The 19,665-nt window shown below is 50.0% G+C and overlaps 1 protein-coding gene across 2 annotated transcripts in view; it reads right to left on the reverse strand.

Annotated features, from left to right (window-relative positions):
- TNFRSF21 (TNF receptor superfamily member 21) overlaps nt 1-19,442 on the reverse strand; it is a 36,952-nt gene extending 17,510 nt beyond the window's left edge. Inside the window, exons 1-3 of one of the 2 annotated variants that reach the window (XM_065055732.1) lie at nt 19,179-19,442; nt 12,767-13,421; nt 10,531-11,028 (exon numbers count right to left, since the gene is read on the reverse strand). In XM_065055732.1, the coding sequence (XP_064911804.1) occupies nt 10,531-11,028; nt 12,767-13,421; nt 19,179-19,232 (1,207 nt within the window). In that variant the 5' untranslated portion in view covers nt 19,233-19,442. Of the gene's footprint in view, nt 1-10,530; nt 11,029-12,766; nt 13,422-18,100; nt 18,241-19,178 lie in introns of those variants that run through there. The other variant, XM_005512273.3, reaches the window with a different exon arrangement.
- Between the last annotated feature and the right edge of the window lie 223 nt (nt 19,443-19,665).

The following is a 19,665-nucleotide window of genomic DNA, read 5'->3' on the forward strand; positions in this document are numbered from 1 at the left end:
TTCATCACCACCAGCAGGAACCATCACCATTTATCACCCAGCGTCGCTTGCCTGAAAGGACACTGGAATTAAAGAGGAGCCCTTGCTGTGAAGCCTCCTGAGATGAGTCCAGCAGAGCTGTGTGTGCAGTGGCCATCCCAGAGAGGGCAATGGCAGCATCTGAAGGATGCAGGACGTCCATCTTGTCTTGGGTACCTAGACAAGTGGCATTTCAACTGGAATCGTCTAAACATTGCGATGAACCAACTCCAGGTATTTCAAAGTCGCCTGGCTTGTTCAATCTGGAGAAGAGGAGACTGAGGGGAGAGCTCATGGCGGCCACAGCTTCCTCACAAGGGGAGGAGGAGGGGCAGGGCTGAGCTCTTCTCTCAGGTGACCAGTGACAGAACCCGAGGGAATGGCAGGAAGATGTGCCAGGGGAGGTTCAGGTTGGACATGAGGAAAAGGTTCTTCACCCAGAGGGTGCTGGAGCACTGGAACAGGCTCCCCAGGGAGGTGTCACGGCCCCAAGCCTGACAGTGTTCAAGAAGAGACTGGACAACGTCCTCAGACACATGGTGTGAACTGTGGGGTTGTCCTGTGCAGGGACAGGAGTTGGACTTGATGATCCTTGTGGATCCTTCCAACTCAGGACATTCTATGATTCTAGGCAGGCCTACAGTCAACAGAGCTAATGTAGACAGTTCTGCTCACACAGGCAGGATGGACAGACGCCTCCAGGGCAGTGCAAGCGAGCAGCAATGCCAAATATGTGTTCAGATAATCTACAAAGACGCTGAGCTGAAAGAAGGACCTTCATGGAGAGGCAGGGCAGGTCTATAAACAGGTCTCTCACCTCCAACCATGCTGCTTGCCCCAGTCTTCCTCACAAATGTTATTTCAGTGACTTCCAGTTGCTTATTTTGAATCTGATTCAAGTTTTTCCACACCTGTTTCCAACTCCTTTGGATGTCTCCTGCCTCACTGCATGTGCACAGTTTGACATAGACAGAGCAGTCACCCCTTCCACTCATGAACGTTGCTGAGATGGTCATCACACAAGTGCATGGGACTCAACCATGCTTTAATGGTTTGTTCAGGATAAGCCTCACTTCTCTCTGACATTACTTATTAACATCTTCAAGTGAACTTGAGAAGAGTGGAATAGCTACCCCAGCAGAAGGCTACACCCAAGCACCTGACAGCAGATATGGTAAAGTTTAACCACAGCCCAGCCACAGAGGAGGTTCCTTCCTCTCCCCACCCTCTCACAAACAAAAAACACCACTATTCTCATTTTCAGAGCTCAAGCCAAAAGTAATTTGTTATTTTGCAGAAAAATGGTCACTGAGAAGCTGCCGCCTTCAAGGAGAAAGCTCATGCTCAAGTCTACAGAGCCCTCCCAAGCCACATGTCCTGTGGTCCCACTCATAACAAAGGGATATAGCACAGAAGAGTTAACACAACATCAGTTCAAGTGCTAGGCTGTCTTATACAGCTGGGAAGGAAAGGTCAGGAGATACCCCACAATCTGTGTCACACATGTGGTCTCATCTAGCGAGCAGCCCATATGCCCAGGCCTCCAGAGCCAGCTTCATGAATTTCCAGATAGGTTGGATTTCAGGAAATCCACACTCCGTCCCTTCATTCACAGGGATGAGTCCCACCAATCCACCCATGACACCTGCAGGAACTGACTTCCACCATCCCAGTACCAACCTGGAGCTTCCACCACCTGCCTAGTAACACAGGTATCCCAGAGGTGGGCAATATTAATTGCTACACCCACCTAAGACACAGACCAATGGCTTGTTCATCAACACAGTCCAGACCTCCCATAATACAGACATTGAAATTCAACTTTTCTCTGCAAAAGGACAGGATTTGCCGTCACTGAGTCCTCACCCTACATGGGAAGAGCTGCCATTTCATCACTTTCTCCATCTGCCCATTTCAGAGCACATGGTACCATGCGAAATGACAAATCCTGACCATGACAAACTGGCTGGATTTCGGCACTTGCACAGAGACAGAGGATGAAACATCATGGGTGGAGAGGACAGCCCAAGGGCACACACAAGTCAGCCAGGAGAACCACAGTGATGCAGCCCAACCCTCGCTTTTTCAGATAAAAGCTCCAAATCACTGCGAACCGAGCTGTGTGCCTGAGCTCATCCCACCCACCTCCTCCAAATATCACCCTGACTCATGCGAAACAGCCACAGCCTATTTTTACCTCCCAGCGCACACCAAGTGCCTGCATGAGCAACTGAGCCAGGATACAGCACATCCCAGCTCCACTTGACAGGACACCACAGCTCAGCCCAGCATGTAGAAATTCCAAATCCCCAACACAAATACCCTTCCAAAATGTGAAAGTTTCACCTTTCTCCCCACAAAAAAGGGGAGGTTGTTTAAAACTAAACACAAACCTCCCACCCTATCCCCACCCCTAAATATAGTTTATGTCCTAAATGAGGATGTTTGGAAGATGCTCAAGGTCCTGCACTTGGGTTGGGGCAACCCCCGGTACCAGTAAAGGCTGGGGATGAAGGGATTGAGAGCAGCCCTGTGAGAAGGATTTGGGGGTGCTGGGGGATGAAAGACTGGACATGAGCCGGCAATGGGCACTTGCAGCCCAGAAGGACAATTGTATCCTGGGCTGCATCACAAGCAGCGTGTCCAGCAGGTGGAAGGAGGTGACTCTGCCCCTCTGCTCCGCTCTGGTGAGACCCCACCTGCAGTTCTGTGTCCAGCTCTGGAGCCCTCAGCACAGGACACACATGGACCTGTTGGAGAGGGGCCAGAGGAGCCACAGAAATGATCCGAGGCTGGAACATCTCTGCTAGGAGGACAGGCTGAGAGAGCTGCGGTTGTTCAGCCTGGAGAAGATAAGGCTCCAGGAAGACCTTACAGCAGCCTTTTAGTACCTAAAAGAACCTTTAAGAAAGATGGAGAGGCACTTTTAATAAGGGCATGTAGTGATAGGACAACAAGTAATGGATTTAAACTGAAAAAGGGTAGATTTCGATTAGATATAAGGAAGAAATTCTTCCCCATGAGGGTGGTGAGGCACTGAACAGGCTGCACTGAGAAGCTGTGGATGCCCCATCCCTGGAAGTGTTCAAGGATGGGTTGGATGGGCCTTTGAGGAGCCTGGTCCAGCAGAATGTGTCCCTGCCCATGGTAGGAGTGGTGAAACTAGATGGTATTTAATGTCTCTTTCAACCCAGACCATTCTATGATATAAATATCCAGACACCCACAGATGCCAACCTAAAGACTGAATTCACATCCCGTATTTTTTTCCTCAGACGAAGCCTTGGCAAGCCTTGTTATTTGAGAAGTTACGTGTGAAAGCCTTACCAATGTGAGAAATCACAGCCCCCCCAGTGCAGAAACCGGCACTGGGGTTTTTTTGGCAAAAAACACCTGGGCTCAGTGTGTTTTTCTGCAAGGACAACCCTCCTCTCCCCACTGAGCTGCCCTGCCTCCAACACTCACACCTACACCTTAACAGGCAAGGCACAAATCCTGATCCCTTATTCAATTAATTCAGGGGCCTCCTAGGAATTTTGACCATGGAATAATTTTTTTTTTCCTGTTATTTTTCCCATTTTTTTAAGCAGATTTGGGAGCAAATGCACCAGCTCCCCAGAGCAGCTCTGCAGAGCCACACACACATTGTGGATAGACGGTAGCAACACAATCAAGCACTGGTCTTCAGGCCAGCTAAAGCAGCAAGGCTGAGGAGCAAGATACGATAAACCTGCACATGATTAAGTTTCCTCCTCTCTACACAGAACAGCAGCCTCCCTCATTTGTGTTTTCCAAGGCTCCCTGGTACCATTAAGCCTTGGTCAGCTCCTACGTACACCCTTTGGAAACCATGCAGCTTCCCACAAGGTCAAGGATGAGTTTGGGGACAACCTGAGCAAAGTTTTAAGACAAGTGGTTTAAAGAATATGTTTTTTCAAATAGTCCTGAGACATCACCCCAAAGCTCCCACAGCAGAGCTCTGCGCTGCAGATGAAGGGTTGCTTCATCCCACCCTGAAGTGGAGCATCATGTTCATGTTGGAGCAAATATAGCTTAAAACACAGAGCTCCCGTGCAGCCAAATAAGCTCCAGTGAGGGGGCAACCCTGTTTTAATGCTCAGCATCCATATTTCTCATGGTGCCCAGCACACCCCTTCCTCTTCTGATTTAAAAAGCTCCTTTTCTTCCTAGGTCTCACTTTGCAGAGGTGGACAGGCTGATGTTAGAGGACCAGCAGTCATATACCTGTAGATAATTAAGCTGCAGATACCAGAAAAGAGACTCCTCTGAAATAAATAAAACCCACCAACCCGCAAACAAAACCCAACACATTCTGCCTCTCTGTTTTGGCAGGTAGACAAGACATTAATCCCTCATCTCACGCTCTGCGTGCCAGAGTCATATTAGGGTTTGCACACAAGCACAAGGCTGCTCCTCGCCAAGCATAACTGCAATTACCAAATTATGTGAGCAGCAATGGGCACACCTGCCCTCCTGAGACACTGTCAGCCATCGCTGCCCTACCTGTGGTCTGGGCACAAAACCTTGAGGTCACAGGTTGAGACTGGTGATGCTTTTAACCCCACCGCTCCTCCCCATGCTCTGCAGATTTGCGGAAGAGACAGAGTCTCCAAGGGTGTGTTTCCACAGTAGCTCCCCCATCCTCACCCTGCCTCCCAGTGTGATGCTCCTGCCACCAAGCTGTGACCTGCTCGGGAGCTGATCAAAGGGAAAGAACACCTCTGCAAAACAAAAGCACTACACTAGGTGCCTTTCATCTCATTTACCCATATGAGCACCAAGGAGGGGTCCTGAAGTAGCATCCAGTGCCAGGGAGCCACCCTGTAGACCTGCAAGTACCATCCCTGTAGCTGGGTTTCCCTATTTATGATAGCAGCCGAGTATGAAACAATTTAAGGCTTAAGAATATCCACTGCTGGGTTGTTTCCCTGCACTCGCTTCCCTTCATTAGGGGATGGATCTACAAGAGAGATTATAGTTATGTGTGGGCTTGTTTAGTCAACGCGCTGTCTCTTTAAAAGAAGAGAATCAAGTAATTTTACTCTGATAAGCATCTTCCAACACTAACCATAAATGAGTATCTGATTCCACATGAGGACAAGCCTTCAGTGACCCAAGATGTCCCGATGAGAACTGCCAATGCGCCCGCTGCTCGTATTCACAGGGGATGCCCTGGAGCTGCAGCGCAGGGCCAGGCTCTCCAGGGCACAGGGCTTTCCAGCAAAGCTCTTGTTCCTCTTCCAACACCCTCACTGACCTCTTTTGGAGAAGACCAAGCTCAGGCTTAGCCCTGGTTCTACAGCAACTGAGCTACTCACACAAATCCCCAAAAAAGATGGTCCCGGCTCCCAGTGTGATGACAACTGAGCATCCCAACAGCTGAGCAACCAAGACCCCAAATCCCAACACTCCCCCCATCTTTTCAGCCTCATCCCTCAACTCCCCACTCTGCTTTCGATCCTGAACCATTTTCAGTACATGCTCATCTACTTGCAGTCAAGCCTTGGCTCCATCTTGGCTGCAAAGAACAGTTTATTTCTCCAATTATTCAACCAGAGGCTTTCTGGCTTTGCTCTCACCACCCACTGCAGTAATGTGCAATTACCAGACTTGAGGAAAAATCTAAGGGAAGCAGCATCTCATGCCAGGCCAGTACTGCCAAGATCTGTTCTTCGGTCTTTTAACTCCAAAAAAAATCACCAAACTCTCTTCCTGCCTCTTAGCACATCATTCAGGCAGCTTCTTCCATACGCAGGAGGTTTTACCCCAAAACAAAACATTTTACAGCCTTTGCCTTTCATCTTCTGCTACTCAATGGGTGAAAGTCAAAGGCAACACTACCAACAATGTCTGCAAGATTATTTCAAGTCCATCTTCACGTTTGGCATAGACTGATGTCCCATTTAGCATTCCCAAGACATTCGGAGAGAGGCTTCAATTCTCCATTTTTATTACAAGCTCAATTCCTTGCCTTTGGCAACAGATGAAGAAAGGAATTGGGTATTTGCTAAAGTGAAGGGATTGTTTAGAAGAAAGTGCTTCCAGTGGGTCGGCTGTTCTTGATCTTCTAAAGAAAGCTGTCATACAAGGTTAAAACCACAGAGCTCTATCAGCCCAGTACCACGTCGTTCAGGCACGACACTGATTATTTCTTCTCTAGAAATCTTTGGCAAACTGCTTTTCCCCTTTGGATTCCCATCTGCAGGGCTACCACACGTAAGAGCCAGCTGAAGCAGCAAGAGGTCCATCTTCCCCAACCATAACTGGTGTTTGCTCTACCTTCTTGATCCCACGTAGGTGAGATCTTGGGGCTCTTTCTTGGGAGAGCCCCGTCATTGGGATGGACACAAGGACAGACATGGAGGTAGGCTGGCTGCTAACTCAGACCATTAGTCATCAGAAGCTCTTCCCAGACCTCTGAACCATTTAATCCTGGGAGAATCATCGGCATTTGCCGCCTTGGCTGGAACACGTCCACGTTAAGGACATGGGTCTTGTTTTAACACCGGCCTCCCAAGCTACTGCTATTTTTAGGTTTGGGCTGTTATTTAAGGCATGTATCATAACCAGAGGGAGCACAAGGCAGAGACACCAGCTCATGGGAAGATGAGGACAAGCAAAACACCCCAGGACAACAAATGCTGCCCAAGACTGCACACATATCTCAACTATTAAAGCAACTCAGTATATTAAGTGCCACCAGGAACTGGCCAACAGTTTGAGCAGCTGCTTCCACCCTAAAATCCTCCTCTTTTGGGACGTAACCCAACCACAGCGAGATGTCTTTGCTCCAGCGCTGAGCAGGGCTGATGTCACCCTGACCATGTGTCACCCAGAACTGATGGCCTTGCAGCCATCACTAATAAAATCCTCCAAACAGGCAAAGCCTTGGGTGCCCATCCAGCACGACGGGAGGTGCGAAAGGTGCCAGAGCAATGGCAGCCGCCCAAGCACAGCTCCTCAGAGCAGAGGCTGCATCAGCTACGTCAGACCTGGACTTCCCTTTCAAAGGTTAAAGCTGTTTACTGAAAGGATTAGGAGGGAGGAGATGGCAAACTAGGAGGAAACGGGGGAGATTGTGTGCAACAGCCACGTACACAGGCTTCACCCCAGCAATAAACACACCCCAATCCCTTGTTGGCGTGACCGCCAACGTATAGGTGGGGAGGTTATATGGATGTTGGCACATGGTCAGCACCAGACCCCAGGACTTCAGCCCCAGAAGATGATTTCTTGCCCTCCACACCCCTAATGCAATCACAAACCAGGCTGGCACCTGAAGACCTGGGAGAAGCTGTGGTCCTCACATCTATGGAGGCTTTGCTCTGGCTGCTTACCATAAAGGGATCTGCATGGGAGGGGCAAGATTTCCTCTCTGTGACAGCCTGAAGTTTGCCCCTGGCTGTTTTCACCCTTATCTGACATGCTGCCTCAGGATGAAGCCTGATTTGGGTACAAACACTGCTGGAGCAGCAGAAGGCTGAGCCATGACACTGCAGCTCTGCAAGTACATCTTAGCGCAGGGGTGTCAAACTCACATTCACTGAGGGCCGCATCAGCTTCACAGTTGCCTTCAAAGAGCCAAACGTAATTTTAGGACTATATACAACTGATGAAAATGAGTCTGACATCCCTGTCTTAGCATAACACGCAGTTATTAAAAAAGTCACTACATCTTCTCTCACTTCAAGTAAACAGAGTCTTAAGAGTCAGTTTCTTCAATAGGAAAACCAAAGAGGGATTTACACACCACCACAGAGGAGAACAATTTCCATATCTGACACAGCAGAGTACCATCACCAGGAAAGAGCTAATGAGCCATGCCCTTCCAGCTAAACCCAACGAGACTTATGCAACACCAGTGCTGCAGTAAAAACCAAGACAAAGCATTAATTGGTTTACGCTTGTCTGTCTGCCTTCACTGCACAAAGTTCAGCTGAGGATATTCAGAGGCGGGAGGAAGTCATGGAGCCACCCAGGCCAACACGGAACCAGCGTGACCACTGCAAGAATGACTGGGAGGGATGTGCCAAACCACCCAGCCAGGAGTCCCGAGGAACCAGGCTGAGAGAGTTGGGGTTGCTCAGCCTGGAGAAGAGAAGGCTCTGGGGAGACCTTATTGCGACAATTCAGTACTTAAAAGGGGCTGATAAGAAAAGATAGGGACAGATGTTTTAGAAGGGCCAGTTACAATAGGACAAGGGGTGATGGTTTTAAACTAAAGGAAGGGAGATTCAGGCCACACATGAAGAAATTTTTTACAATGGGGTAGTGAGACACTGGCCCAGGTTGCCCAAAGAGGTGGTGGATGCCCCATCCCTGGAGACATCCCAGGCCAGGCTGGATGGGACTCTGAGTAACCCGATCCAGGTGAAAATGTCCCTGCTCATGGCACAGGTTTGAGTAGATGACTTTTGAAGGTCCCTTTCAGCCCAAACTCTTCTGATTCTATGATTCTAATTTGTCTCCAGACCTAAGGGGCTTGATCAGATACTGGGCCAGTTTATCAGCCAAATGTGGTTTTGCTGTTACATCCAGCTTACTTCCCAAGACGAAGGGAAAACTTGGCCAATATCTTGTGAATCTGATGCACTAGTTCAATCCATCTGTTAAAGGACAAAGACTTGAACAACTCATCTTGGGAAGAACAACATGACCCACGAACGATGCTGACCCCAGAGAATGAAAATATCTAGGAGGTGGGGTTGTACATAAGTGGGTTAGCATAGCCTCATTGCTCACCACGTATCACCTGCAGTTTCTTTAGCCTGAATCATTCTTGGTGACCAAACACACAGCGCTGCTCACAAAGGCAGCTCTCACGTGGCCTCCAGAAGAAGGGTCAGATGGGCCTTTCAGCAGAGGGTCTGAAATACGAGGTTAGAAACTGAAGCAACTTGGTCTGGTCCCTGCACTTGAGCGCTCCCCAACCTGTTCAAATTCAGCCTCTGCTCTGAGATAAACATTTGCTGCTCCAAAAAATAGGAAAGTGAGAAATTCAAACAACTGGTAATTAAGGTCACGTGGAAAAAAGTTACTGCAAGTTAGTAACAACCAGCTGTTTTTGGCCAATGAGCCATGGCCAAAGCCATGCACTATTTCTGGCAGCACCCACAAATAAGGATGTTTAATAAGGTTCTGCAACCCCGTTGTAGATCTCTCACGATTGCCCCGAAGACCATACTTTGGGTACCACTGATTTTAGGGACAACGGAGTGCAGTGGTTACTGGAAAAAGTTATTGCAAAGGGAAAAATAGCACAAGAAACCACACCGCAAGAATTCAAAAGAGTTAAAAGGAAACCAGTAAGTAGAACAAACATAAGAGAAGGCACAAAACTAATTCCAACAAGATCTTACTGGTTCTATAAATGCATTAAACGAAGACAAACAAAGTATAGGTTTATTAATCAGCAGGAAGGAGAAGAGAGTACATGAGAGAAGACGCCCTACTCAAAGCTGCCTTTGCTTTGTACTTAAGCACTCAAGGATGACTTGCATCAAGCACTGATCTCTCTTAAACCTTCCAATCTTCTTTCAATCCATTCTTTCTATGTCCCTGCCTTGTTAAATGTGCTTTTCTAAAGGTTAAGTGTGAAGGGAAGTTTAAGGTTGAGCAATCTCAACCCAAAATAAGGCCTTGTCAGGGCTGTCTGCATAGGATAAGAGGGGTCAGAACTGCAACCACAGCTTTGCAGAGGAAGAACCACACATCCTACTAGAGAGATCATGGCAGCCTGGTGGTTCATGCCACCATTAATTTATGACTGATTTTTACAAATTTAAATATAATAACCAAAATGGGTCATCTTTACAGTCTCATCAAAAAGCTGGCAGCAAGACATCCTCCAAAAGAAGAGAAAACAATACAAAGTGGATCCTCCAGAAAGACCTCACGACACTGATGGAGTGGTATGCCTCTATGACATGGTCTTTAAGGACAACCTTCCAGGCTCCAGCATGGACAAAGGTCTTGGAAACAGAAACCAGTGGTTGGGATTTAGGACTAAGAACCTGAAATTGAGGTGCTGCCCAGAGATGGGGGATGACTCAACCTTCCAGGAACAGATGGAGTGAGGGAAAAAGGACAACATGAAAGACAAACAGACCCACACCTGAGTCACCAAGAAAACAGGCAGAGAGTGAAATAGAAGAAAAGTGGAAAGGGGAGGAAAAATAAAAGAAGCCTTTGCTCAAGATCCTTCCACCAAGGAGAGGTGGGAAAGAAAAGGAGAGGAGCTGGGGCAAGCAGGTGACATTCCCTCCATTAACCCCTCCTTTGGGAACAGCGACACACCACGGGAACAGGGATGGCGAAAAGCCAAGGATGAATAAACATCTGAGGAACCACTGTGTGGCTTTTGTCATTGCTACAAGACTCAGCATGTCAGAAGAGCAACCAGTCACTGGACATTGGAGCAGCCTTTCCAAAGCATTGCATGGGACGCTGGAGAAGATGCTAACACCCACAACCCCAATCACTACCACTCACCGTGCCCGTTGCAGTAATAGATCCACTTCTCTCTGTTCTGTGTGGGGGTGGTGGACTTTTTCATAATAGCTTTCTCCACAATGGCACTGGGATCTTGCCTGGGTCCCTTCTTCAGAGTCCGTGAGCTCTTCCTGACGCTGCAGACGACGATAACCACCAGGACCAGCAGCAGGAAGAGGACGATCATCCACGGCAAGTGTTCGTTGATGTCAAAGTGCTGGTGGACGTTCTGCTGACCTCGCCGGGGGGGCCTGTATGGCATGCTGGACTTCTCACCCCCCGACATCTCCAGCGCTGACTGCTTCTCCAGCGCTCGGCTGGTTTGCTTGTGCCGGTAGCTCTGTGCCTGGCTGGTGATGCCAGAACCAGCCAGGGTCCTGCCGGCACCGTCCGTCTCGTTGGCAGAGGTTTCGTTGTCGTAACCCGTTGGCTCCGTCGTGCCACTGGATGTGCGTGGCACAGGAGAGGGGACAAAGTCGGGAACTGAAGAGTTCAGACCTGCAAGAGGAGAGGAGAGTTCAGTGTCACAGCACCGGAGACGCGATACGGCATCATGTCACGGTCTGAGACTTGTCTGAGCATCTGCTCGGCCAGCAGACAGAAACCCAATGCCAGCCAGCGAGAAAGGGAAGAGGTGAAGTTAGGGTTTTGCTCTGGGAACAGATGGGTACAGTTACAGAGGTAGGTTCAAGGTAAAACTGACCCTTGTTGGTTAAGGCTAGTGGCAGCTGTTTTAAAAAAAATGAGTTATTAAAGGCATGTTGTCAATCTGTGTTTGTCCCACAGTCAGTATCTCTTGGAAAACCTACAACTTTGAGGGAGCTGATTCTTCTTTCTTCAGTTTATGAATGATAGTTTTACTCCAGTTGTGGAATCCAGTATTTGGGCTAAAAATAAGTAACAATTTGAAGGCTTAGTATCTCTCTAGTGGGTTTTGTCAAGGGAGCACAAACATTTTTATCAGCACCACGAGCAGCTGCAGATGCATCAACTACAAAACCTGCTTCTGAAGCAACAGGAAAAAATCAACTTCCTCCTAAGATCTACTTTCCATCTTTATTAAGTTTTCTTATCAACCAACAGCTCTCTGGTCCCAGCCAGTTGCATGACCAAAGCCCGGTGAGAAGAGGAAGGGGCTGTTGTGACAAGAACTAGAGCTTACTTTGGAAACTCGGCTTTTGAAGATCATATCTCATCCCAGTTGAGCCAGAAAGTGAGTGTAAACATCTGTAACCTGATTTTGCTTCTGCCTTGTTATCCAAAACACTCTGACTAGAATACAAACAGGTTAAATGCTTTAACTTTTACCTAATTGTCTACAGTCAATTTCAAAGGTCAGGGAACACCCTCCCGTCCTCTCCCAATGACACATAAATGTCATATCAAGCTTTGAGACCTAACAAAGGAGAAGCACTGGGTGTCTACCACTGTCAACACTTCCCTGCTATTGTATTTACCAACTCAGGTGTAAAAGCCAACAAAAGTTGCATTTTTTTATTAAAACGCCCCATTTGAGACACTGTAAGGAGGCAGCTTCTCAGAAAGTGCTGAGCACCACCTCAAATGGGGTCCCACAGCACCACTGCCACCAGCCGTGGCTAAAGCATCTTCATAAAGACTGTGACGATCATTTCCAATTAAACAAGAGAATGAGAAGGTCAGCCTGGTACTCCCCACGGGTGACAACTAATGGAAATCTCACAGATTAAAGAAAATAATTTACAGCACAGCTCAGGCTCCTGGAAGAGCTGTTTTGGCAACGGTTCCCATTCAAACCAATGTGCTGGCACACCACGGGCTGAAACGGAGCAGGGAAAGCACGGGCAGGAAAGCAGAGAATCCCTCAGGGAAACAGCCTGATGCAGCGAAGCTCCTCTCCTGCTGCGGTTTTCTGGCTGCGTGCTGCTCAGGTTTGCCCCAAACACACAAAGACTTGTACCAGCACAACATACAGATGGGAAAAGTGGCTGAGGAACGTGATGTCCTTTCAATTCAAACAGCAGGACAGGCGGGAGTCAAATCACAACCACAGTCTCAGTGAAAATGGTATTAAGCATGGTTTAACACCACTGAGGGCAACCTGATGCACTCTGGAGCTGCCTTCTGGCCACAAAGCAAAAGCATCATCCGTGCTTTAGACGAGACTGCCCTTTAACAGACTAAACCCAACCTTGACCGAGGCAGGAACACAACCCCATGACCAAAAACATCCCTGTGTTTTAGTGGTGGACATTACCTTTGGGAAGCTGAGAGGTTGGTGGAACTTCATAGGGCTCTTCATCTGCTTCGGTGCTTGACGAAGTCAAAGACGTGTTGGGAAGAGACGCTGGAGAACCACAGACATTGTCACTCTCCTTTGTCCCTGGCTTGATGACCACCATGTTTTTCGCAAAGCAGTCCGTGTATGTTTTGCACTTCATCACACTAGAAGGCACATCAGAAAAGGTACCACGAGGGCACGGCTTGCACCTCACGTCTTCCGTCTCAGTTCCTTTCTTGCGGACGCCCCAGCCGACCGGGCACACTGTGTAAGGGACACAGGTATCGTTCGTCTGAAACGTACCCGACAGGCAAGTGCACTCACGGTCGGTCAAGGCAGTACAACGAGTTTTCTCGATCATTGGCAGTTCGCAGGGTTTTCTACAAGGATGGCACCGCTCTATGCCGTTCTCATGCTTAGTAAAAGTCCCATCTGGACAAGGGCTGCACTCTCTTAAGGTACTCTTCGTACAGTGTTTAGACACGTAGGTTCCTGCGGGACATTTGTCACAGATCAGCTCTTTGTTGGTGGCACGGTCGAGGTGGCGGTACTTGCCAGGGGGGAGGCTGATGGTGTTCTGCTCGGATGTCAGCTTCGACTGACCGTCAGCAGTGCCCAGGAGCACAAACAGCTGGAAGACAGACAGGAGATTGTTAATCAACAACAGCACACGACCAGAGCCCTATCTGCCAGCGATCCCTTGTGGGATCACAAAGAACATCCCAGAGCTGTGGGACCACAAAGATGTTTCTGCAGCCAAGGGGAGGGACCTCAGCGAGGTCGGGGTGGAAAAGAAGCGGTGCAGATGGCAGCACGCTCTCCCTGACACATCGCCACCTACGACTACAACTCCTTAAATTTGACACCACGCTTCTCAGCGAGACTAAGCATCATTTACACTGCAACCCTGCCAGGGCGGTAAATACTGCTAATTGTGTTTCAGCAGTACGTGCTACCTGGCCATCCCTGGAGAATTCAGAGCAGCTTCGCGTTTCAAGGCTGAGAGGTTCCAGCACAAGCCAAGAAGACAAAAAAAACCACATGCAGGTGGCAGCTCTGACCTGCAAAGCTTTCGTCTTCTGTTATTTGTTAATCTGCACTCGTTCAAATAGTTACCTTTCCAAATAATGCAAAACTGGATGAAATTAAGGCTGTCGGGTGTTACCGGATTATTTCTCAGCCCCTCTGCCCTTCCGTAATTTATACGGCCCCACGCAAGCCTAGGGTTTGGCGAGACCGCAGGGGATGTTCTTCTTCGAGCGTCCAGCCGCATCTGAACCATCTTCAAACCAGATGTGTTAGCAACAGGAAAGAAAACCCGACGCTATTTTTAAGCCGTTTGAGGAGCTCTGCTGTAACTTAGTTCCTCATTGCATCAGACACAGGTAAAAGGTTTTGAGACACCAAACTGCACCCAGCTGGGCTTGGCTGCATGATGGGTACAAATCTATTTACCTATCTCAAATCCCAGGGATTTATTCCCTTAATTCCTTTGCATTGAGGCTGCTCTGCCTCCAAGAGATGGCTCATCTACCAAACAGGACTTCTGCTTCCTCCAGAAGACCACGGATTCAACATCAGTTATGCCAGCAAAGATAAGACACCAAGAACAAAAGGCATCTCAAAAGAAAGGCTGACGCAAGCTCATACAACATACAAAGCAATAGAAAAAAACATCTTCAAACAGCCGCAGGCTGGGTTAGGAGGAAGAGAGAGGAACGAGCCACCGTTACTTTGAATTTCCAAAGACGCTTTTCTACACTGAAGGTAAAAAGACCAGAGACCCTAACGCTTTTTAACGGCACAGCCAGGCACATAAATCACTTGTCTATGTTATACAAGCCCTTATTTTTGTTCTGCTACCTATTCTGGGCTGTCAGCCAGCAAGAACACATTCATAAGGGGGGAAAAAAAAAGCCTCCCAACAAGATGACTCTGCAGAAGGCACATCGCAGCAGAGCCGCAAGCCGCGCCGCATCATTTTTGGTGCAGTCTCTTGCTTCCTGGAAACACACAGCACATTTCTGTCTCACCTGCTAAATAATTTACAGCTTGGGATTTGTACAAAACACTTCATATTTTTTTTAATTATTTTTTTTTTCCCTCCTGAAGCAGCAATTACAGAGCAGGCAGAAGCAGGCGAGCCCGCAGGAGCTGACGAGGATCCTGCAGCGGCTGGGCTAATTACAGCACGTCAAATTAAAAACAAAAAGCGGGGCTGCCTTGGCAGGTGGCAAAGGCTTACAGGATGCACTCTATTTTTCCCCTCCTTAAGACATGATTTAACGAAGCGCTTAGCTGGCTCTAAGGAAGCCTGCTGCCCATAATCCTCATGACGCAACCCCGAATTAGCAAACCAGATACAGCAGGATCCCAGGGGGGTCACCTGTGTTATATTCATCCTCTTCCCCGCACCAGCACCAAACGGGACGGAGTGTCGGGAGAGGCTGGAAAAGCCCTGGTTCTCCTGCCATGGATGAGCTGCGTTGCCACCAGCTCAGATCCTGATTTCTCTCTCTGCATCGAGCCATACCCTGGGAAACACATCGACAACCCTGTTACAAGTATGTGCCACGGGTCCCATCCTGCTCTCCCTTTTCTGCTCATCTCCAGCATTTTTCCGTCACTCGTCTGCACAACCAAAGCCCGTGGGATCTGCGCTACTGTAACAGGACCGGGTTTGTTTTTCGGTTGGGTTTGAAGTTTCTTTTCAAACCTATCTCAAGCAAAGAGGTACTGGTGCTTTTGAACATCTCCAGATCTTCAGCTGCACAAGTGCTTCCAAGCCTAGGGACAACAGCAAGTCCCAGTGGAGGAAGGCTAAGCAGAGTTGAGCATCTACTACTTATCATAGAATAATTTTGGTTGAAAGAGACGTTCAAGGTCATCAAGTCCAACCATAACCTAACTCTGGCACTAAACCATGTCCCTAAGAACCACATCTCTGTGCCTTTTAAACCCCTCCAGAGATGGTGACTCCACTGGGCAGCCTGTCCCAATGCCTGACAAACCTTTTCGTGAAAAACTTTTTCCTGATATCCAATTTAAACCTCCCCTGGTGCAACTTGACACCATTTCCTCTCATCCTATCGCTTGTCACTTGGGAGAAGAGACAAACACCAAACCACTACAGAAAAAAAGGAATTGGTGCAATACAACACTAAAGAGCAGATTTGGTTTCAAGACGTTTCAGTGCTGTTCTCCATGCCCAACACAGGAGCAGGTCTCGACAATGAAGCCAAAAGAATCAAGAAGACGGGGTGACCACGATCCCAAAGAGCATCCCCAGTTGAGCATTGATGCCCTGCACCGCTCAGGCAAACGTGCTTCCCAGCCACTTCCACCTGTTCCAACATGTGGAGGTTTCATGGTACAAGGAAAGCAGAGCAGGCTGGGGAACACTCATTTTCACCTCCCACATCAGGGAAATGGCTCAGACAAGGGGACCTTCATGCTTGGCTGCAAACAAACCCTCGAGCCACAGCTGACATGGGCATGACCCACCTTACCACCCCCCAGCTTGATGTCCCCATCCCAATGGTTGCATGTAAGTCATGCCTCCATCACCCTCTTAATTAATTGCATGCTGCAAATGGGTAATTTGCACAGTTAATAGCTTTTAGGGGTCACAAGCTTCCTGGGCACACGCATGGGGGACGTGGCTGGCAATACAACAGCTCATTTGTGACCCAAACCCACTTGGTGGCCCGGTGAGGCACAACACCAGGAGAAAGTTGGTAGAACTACAGGCATTTGTGTCCTGAAACAGCGTGACACCTCCAGGCAGTCACAATCTCAGGTTGTGTACAGTGCCACCCTGCTGCCAGCGCACCGATAAACCCAAAAAATATATTAAAAAAGACAGGTCATCACAGGACACTTGACCGTGGTAGAGAATAGCAGGGCCAGAGAGCTGTAAGACAGTACAGACCAACAGTGCTAAATTAATACTCTGGGGAACTGTTTCTGAGCAAAATTAGCAGATTGGTAGAAATGGCAGCTGGCTCCATGGCAATGCCTTGGCACAGGTCAGGAATGGGCTGCACAGCCCTTCCCAAAGGTCAGCTGCACCATCCGCCGATCAGCACCGGGAAATCTCTTGCGACATTTAAGGAGGAAAAAAATAATGAAGTGAACCCAGAAAGCCAAATAAACAGATCTGGAAGTTTTACGGTAACTTTGCAGCCGGGAGGAGCCCACCTCCTGCCCCGCTCACCGTAAAAAGGATCAAGTTACCCTCTCTGAAAAAAGTTGCCTGTGAGGAGAGCACCAAGAAACAAAACAATTTTCTGCTTCTTGCAAAGCATCCAGCCATTTCAGCTGGTTTGGGGTTTGTGAAACCAAGAGTCCAGGGCTTACCCTGCTCAGCAGTCCCTTTATTACATCTCGAGAGCAAAATGCAGGCAGCCGACTGTGCCAAAACGGCAGCACCGGCACATCTGGTCCCCATGAAGGAAAACCCAGCAGCTGTTCCCGCAGCCAGAGCCAACCGGAGCTCACAAGAATCCCCGGCAGCCACAGTTCTGCTCCAAGCAGATGAAATGCCCAGGGTCCCCAAACCTCCAAATCAAAGCAAGGTGACATCGTGCTGGGTATCAGGGGAGATATTGGAAACTATCTTGCAGCTGCTGGTGGACACCCAAAGCCCACGCCAAGCAAGGGAAACCACAACCAACACCAACCTTATGCAACCGCTGCCAAGCAGCTATCGCTCAAAAAACAGCCAGGCAGATTTGGGTTTGCTGCACCACTAAGAGACCCACCAAGTATTGATTTGAAGTTACTTCCCTCGGGCTGGAAAAACATTAACTCTTTGTGGTGCTAAAGGGAGTTGCCCAAAATTTTGAAGATGAAGATGTCAAATGAAGAAACTCTGGCCGTTGGCCAAGGGAGCATCCTGCCAGCATACGAGCCAACGGGAATTTTGTCTTACAGCTCGTTTGCTCGTACAATCAGCACACGCCAAGTGTGAGTAACACGCATGCACAAGCAATGCACATTTACTCAGTCTTGGCTTCATTTTGCAAAATTGCTGTTGCATTTCCCTATACCTTTTTATCAGGGGCGTCAAACTCATTTTCACCGGTGGACGCGTCAGCCTTGCGGTTACCTTCCAAGGGCCAAATGTAATTTTAGGACTGTATAAACATAACTACTCCTACATTTTTACAGCCCTAAAATTACATTCGGCCCTTTGAAGGCAACCATGAGGCTGATGCAGTCCCCGGTGAAAATGAGTTTGACACCCCTGCTTTATATCACTCTGTTTTCCCCCTCCCCCCTCTTCTATACCCGCAATTCTCAGCTGACCTCCAGGATCCCGGCTGGAGCTCCATATCTCAAGCTTCCCATCAGCATCTCATCTTCCAGATGTGCAGCAGCGCTCGCCTCTCCCAGTGGGAAACCAGTGCTCGAGAGCACCCGGCCAGCACCGCGCTGCTTCGCTACTGCGTGAAGTCACCCTTCACCTTCAAAGCAACGAGGCTGTTTCCCAGCTAATGCTCTCTCAGCTTTAGATTATTTTTTGTTTACCCGGATTCCTGCCGAGCCAGCACCAGCTTGCTAAGATCCACCTTGAGTTCAAGAGCAAGTGCACTCCTCGGTTACACAACCCAGCCGCAGCAGCTGCGGCGTGTGCCTGACACACCAAATTACCATCTCTCGCCAAAAAGACAGGATGTAGCTCTGAAATGCTGACTGGGAAGGGCTCTATTTGGAAAGGTAAACCTGAGGGTGAACCCAGAGGAAAAACATTTCTGTGTTAAGCCAGGGCGGCTGCCTGCAATTAGTGTTGGTGGTGAGTTCTGCTGCCTGTCCAAGGGGTGGCAAGAAAAGCAGCTGGGAGGGAGAAATGGATGGATGGACAGACTCCAAAACAGTGCTGAGCTTAGGGAACAGGGCAGGGGGGTGAAGCAAGGATCCGCTCAGACCTCGAGGTGCGGCACAGCCCTGGATGAAACCTCTGGGGAGAATGCCGCCCTTTGCTGCCTGCAGTAAAGCAGGGATGGAGGGGATGGAGCCGGCGGACAGAGAGGATGGAGCCGGGGATGTCAGACCCAGCCAGTGCCCGCTGGCAGGGTTGGGGGCGCGGGGGCTGGGGCAGGCAGCACCGCCGGGGTGGGCACTGGGGAGCACCGCACACCACACGGCACGGCGGACGGCGGAGGGGGGGCAACAGGATACCCAAATATACACATATCCCCCCAAAACACACCCCTGCCCACCCGCCCCAAACCAGCCGAGCAGCACGCACCCCACGCGCGGGCGGGCAGCGCTGCACTGCAGCACATCCCCACCCCCCCACACCGCGGATCTTGCGCGGGCGGCGCCGCAGGGACGGACCGACACCCCCCCCCCCGCTCCGCGCACACACACACTCAACACTCACCGTGAGGAAGCCGGCGAGCCCGGCGGCGCTCCGGCACGCCGCGGCGGCCCCCATGGTGGCGGCTGGAGCCGGGGCCGCCGCGCAGCGCGGAGGGGCTGCGGGCGAGGCGCTGCCCGTCCAGCCGCGCTGCCTCAGGCGGCGGGGCGCGGGGCCGGCAGCAGCCGGCGGGGGCAGGCGCCCATGGCGGCGGGCCGGGGCCGGGCGGGGGTGGCCCTGCCGCCCGCCGCGCTCCCACCTGCCTGCGGGGCCGCGGGCTGCGCTCTGCCGCGGCGGGGCGGCGCGCACGTGGGGCGGCGCGGCGGGGCGGGGCGGCCTTTGTGGCGTCACCGGCCGCGCAACGGCGCCCCCCCCGCGCTGCGCGGCGCAGCGCACACGGACCCCCCACGGCTGACACTGCTTGCATGTGGGCAGGGACAACAACCCCAGTATAAACTGGGGAATGACATGTTAGAGAGCAGCGTAGGGGAAAGGGACCTGGGGGTCCTGG

Source organism: Columba livia, chromosome 3, assembly GCF_036013475.1.
Source record: "Columba livia isolate bColLiv1 breed racing homer chromosome 3, bColLiv1.pat.W.v2, whole genome shotgun sequence".
Lineage (NCBI taxonomy): Eukaryota > Metazoa > Chordata > Aves > Columbiformes > Columbidae > Columba > Columba livia.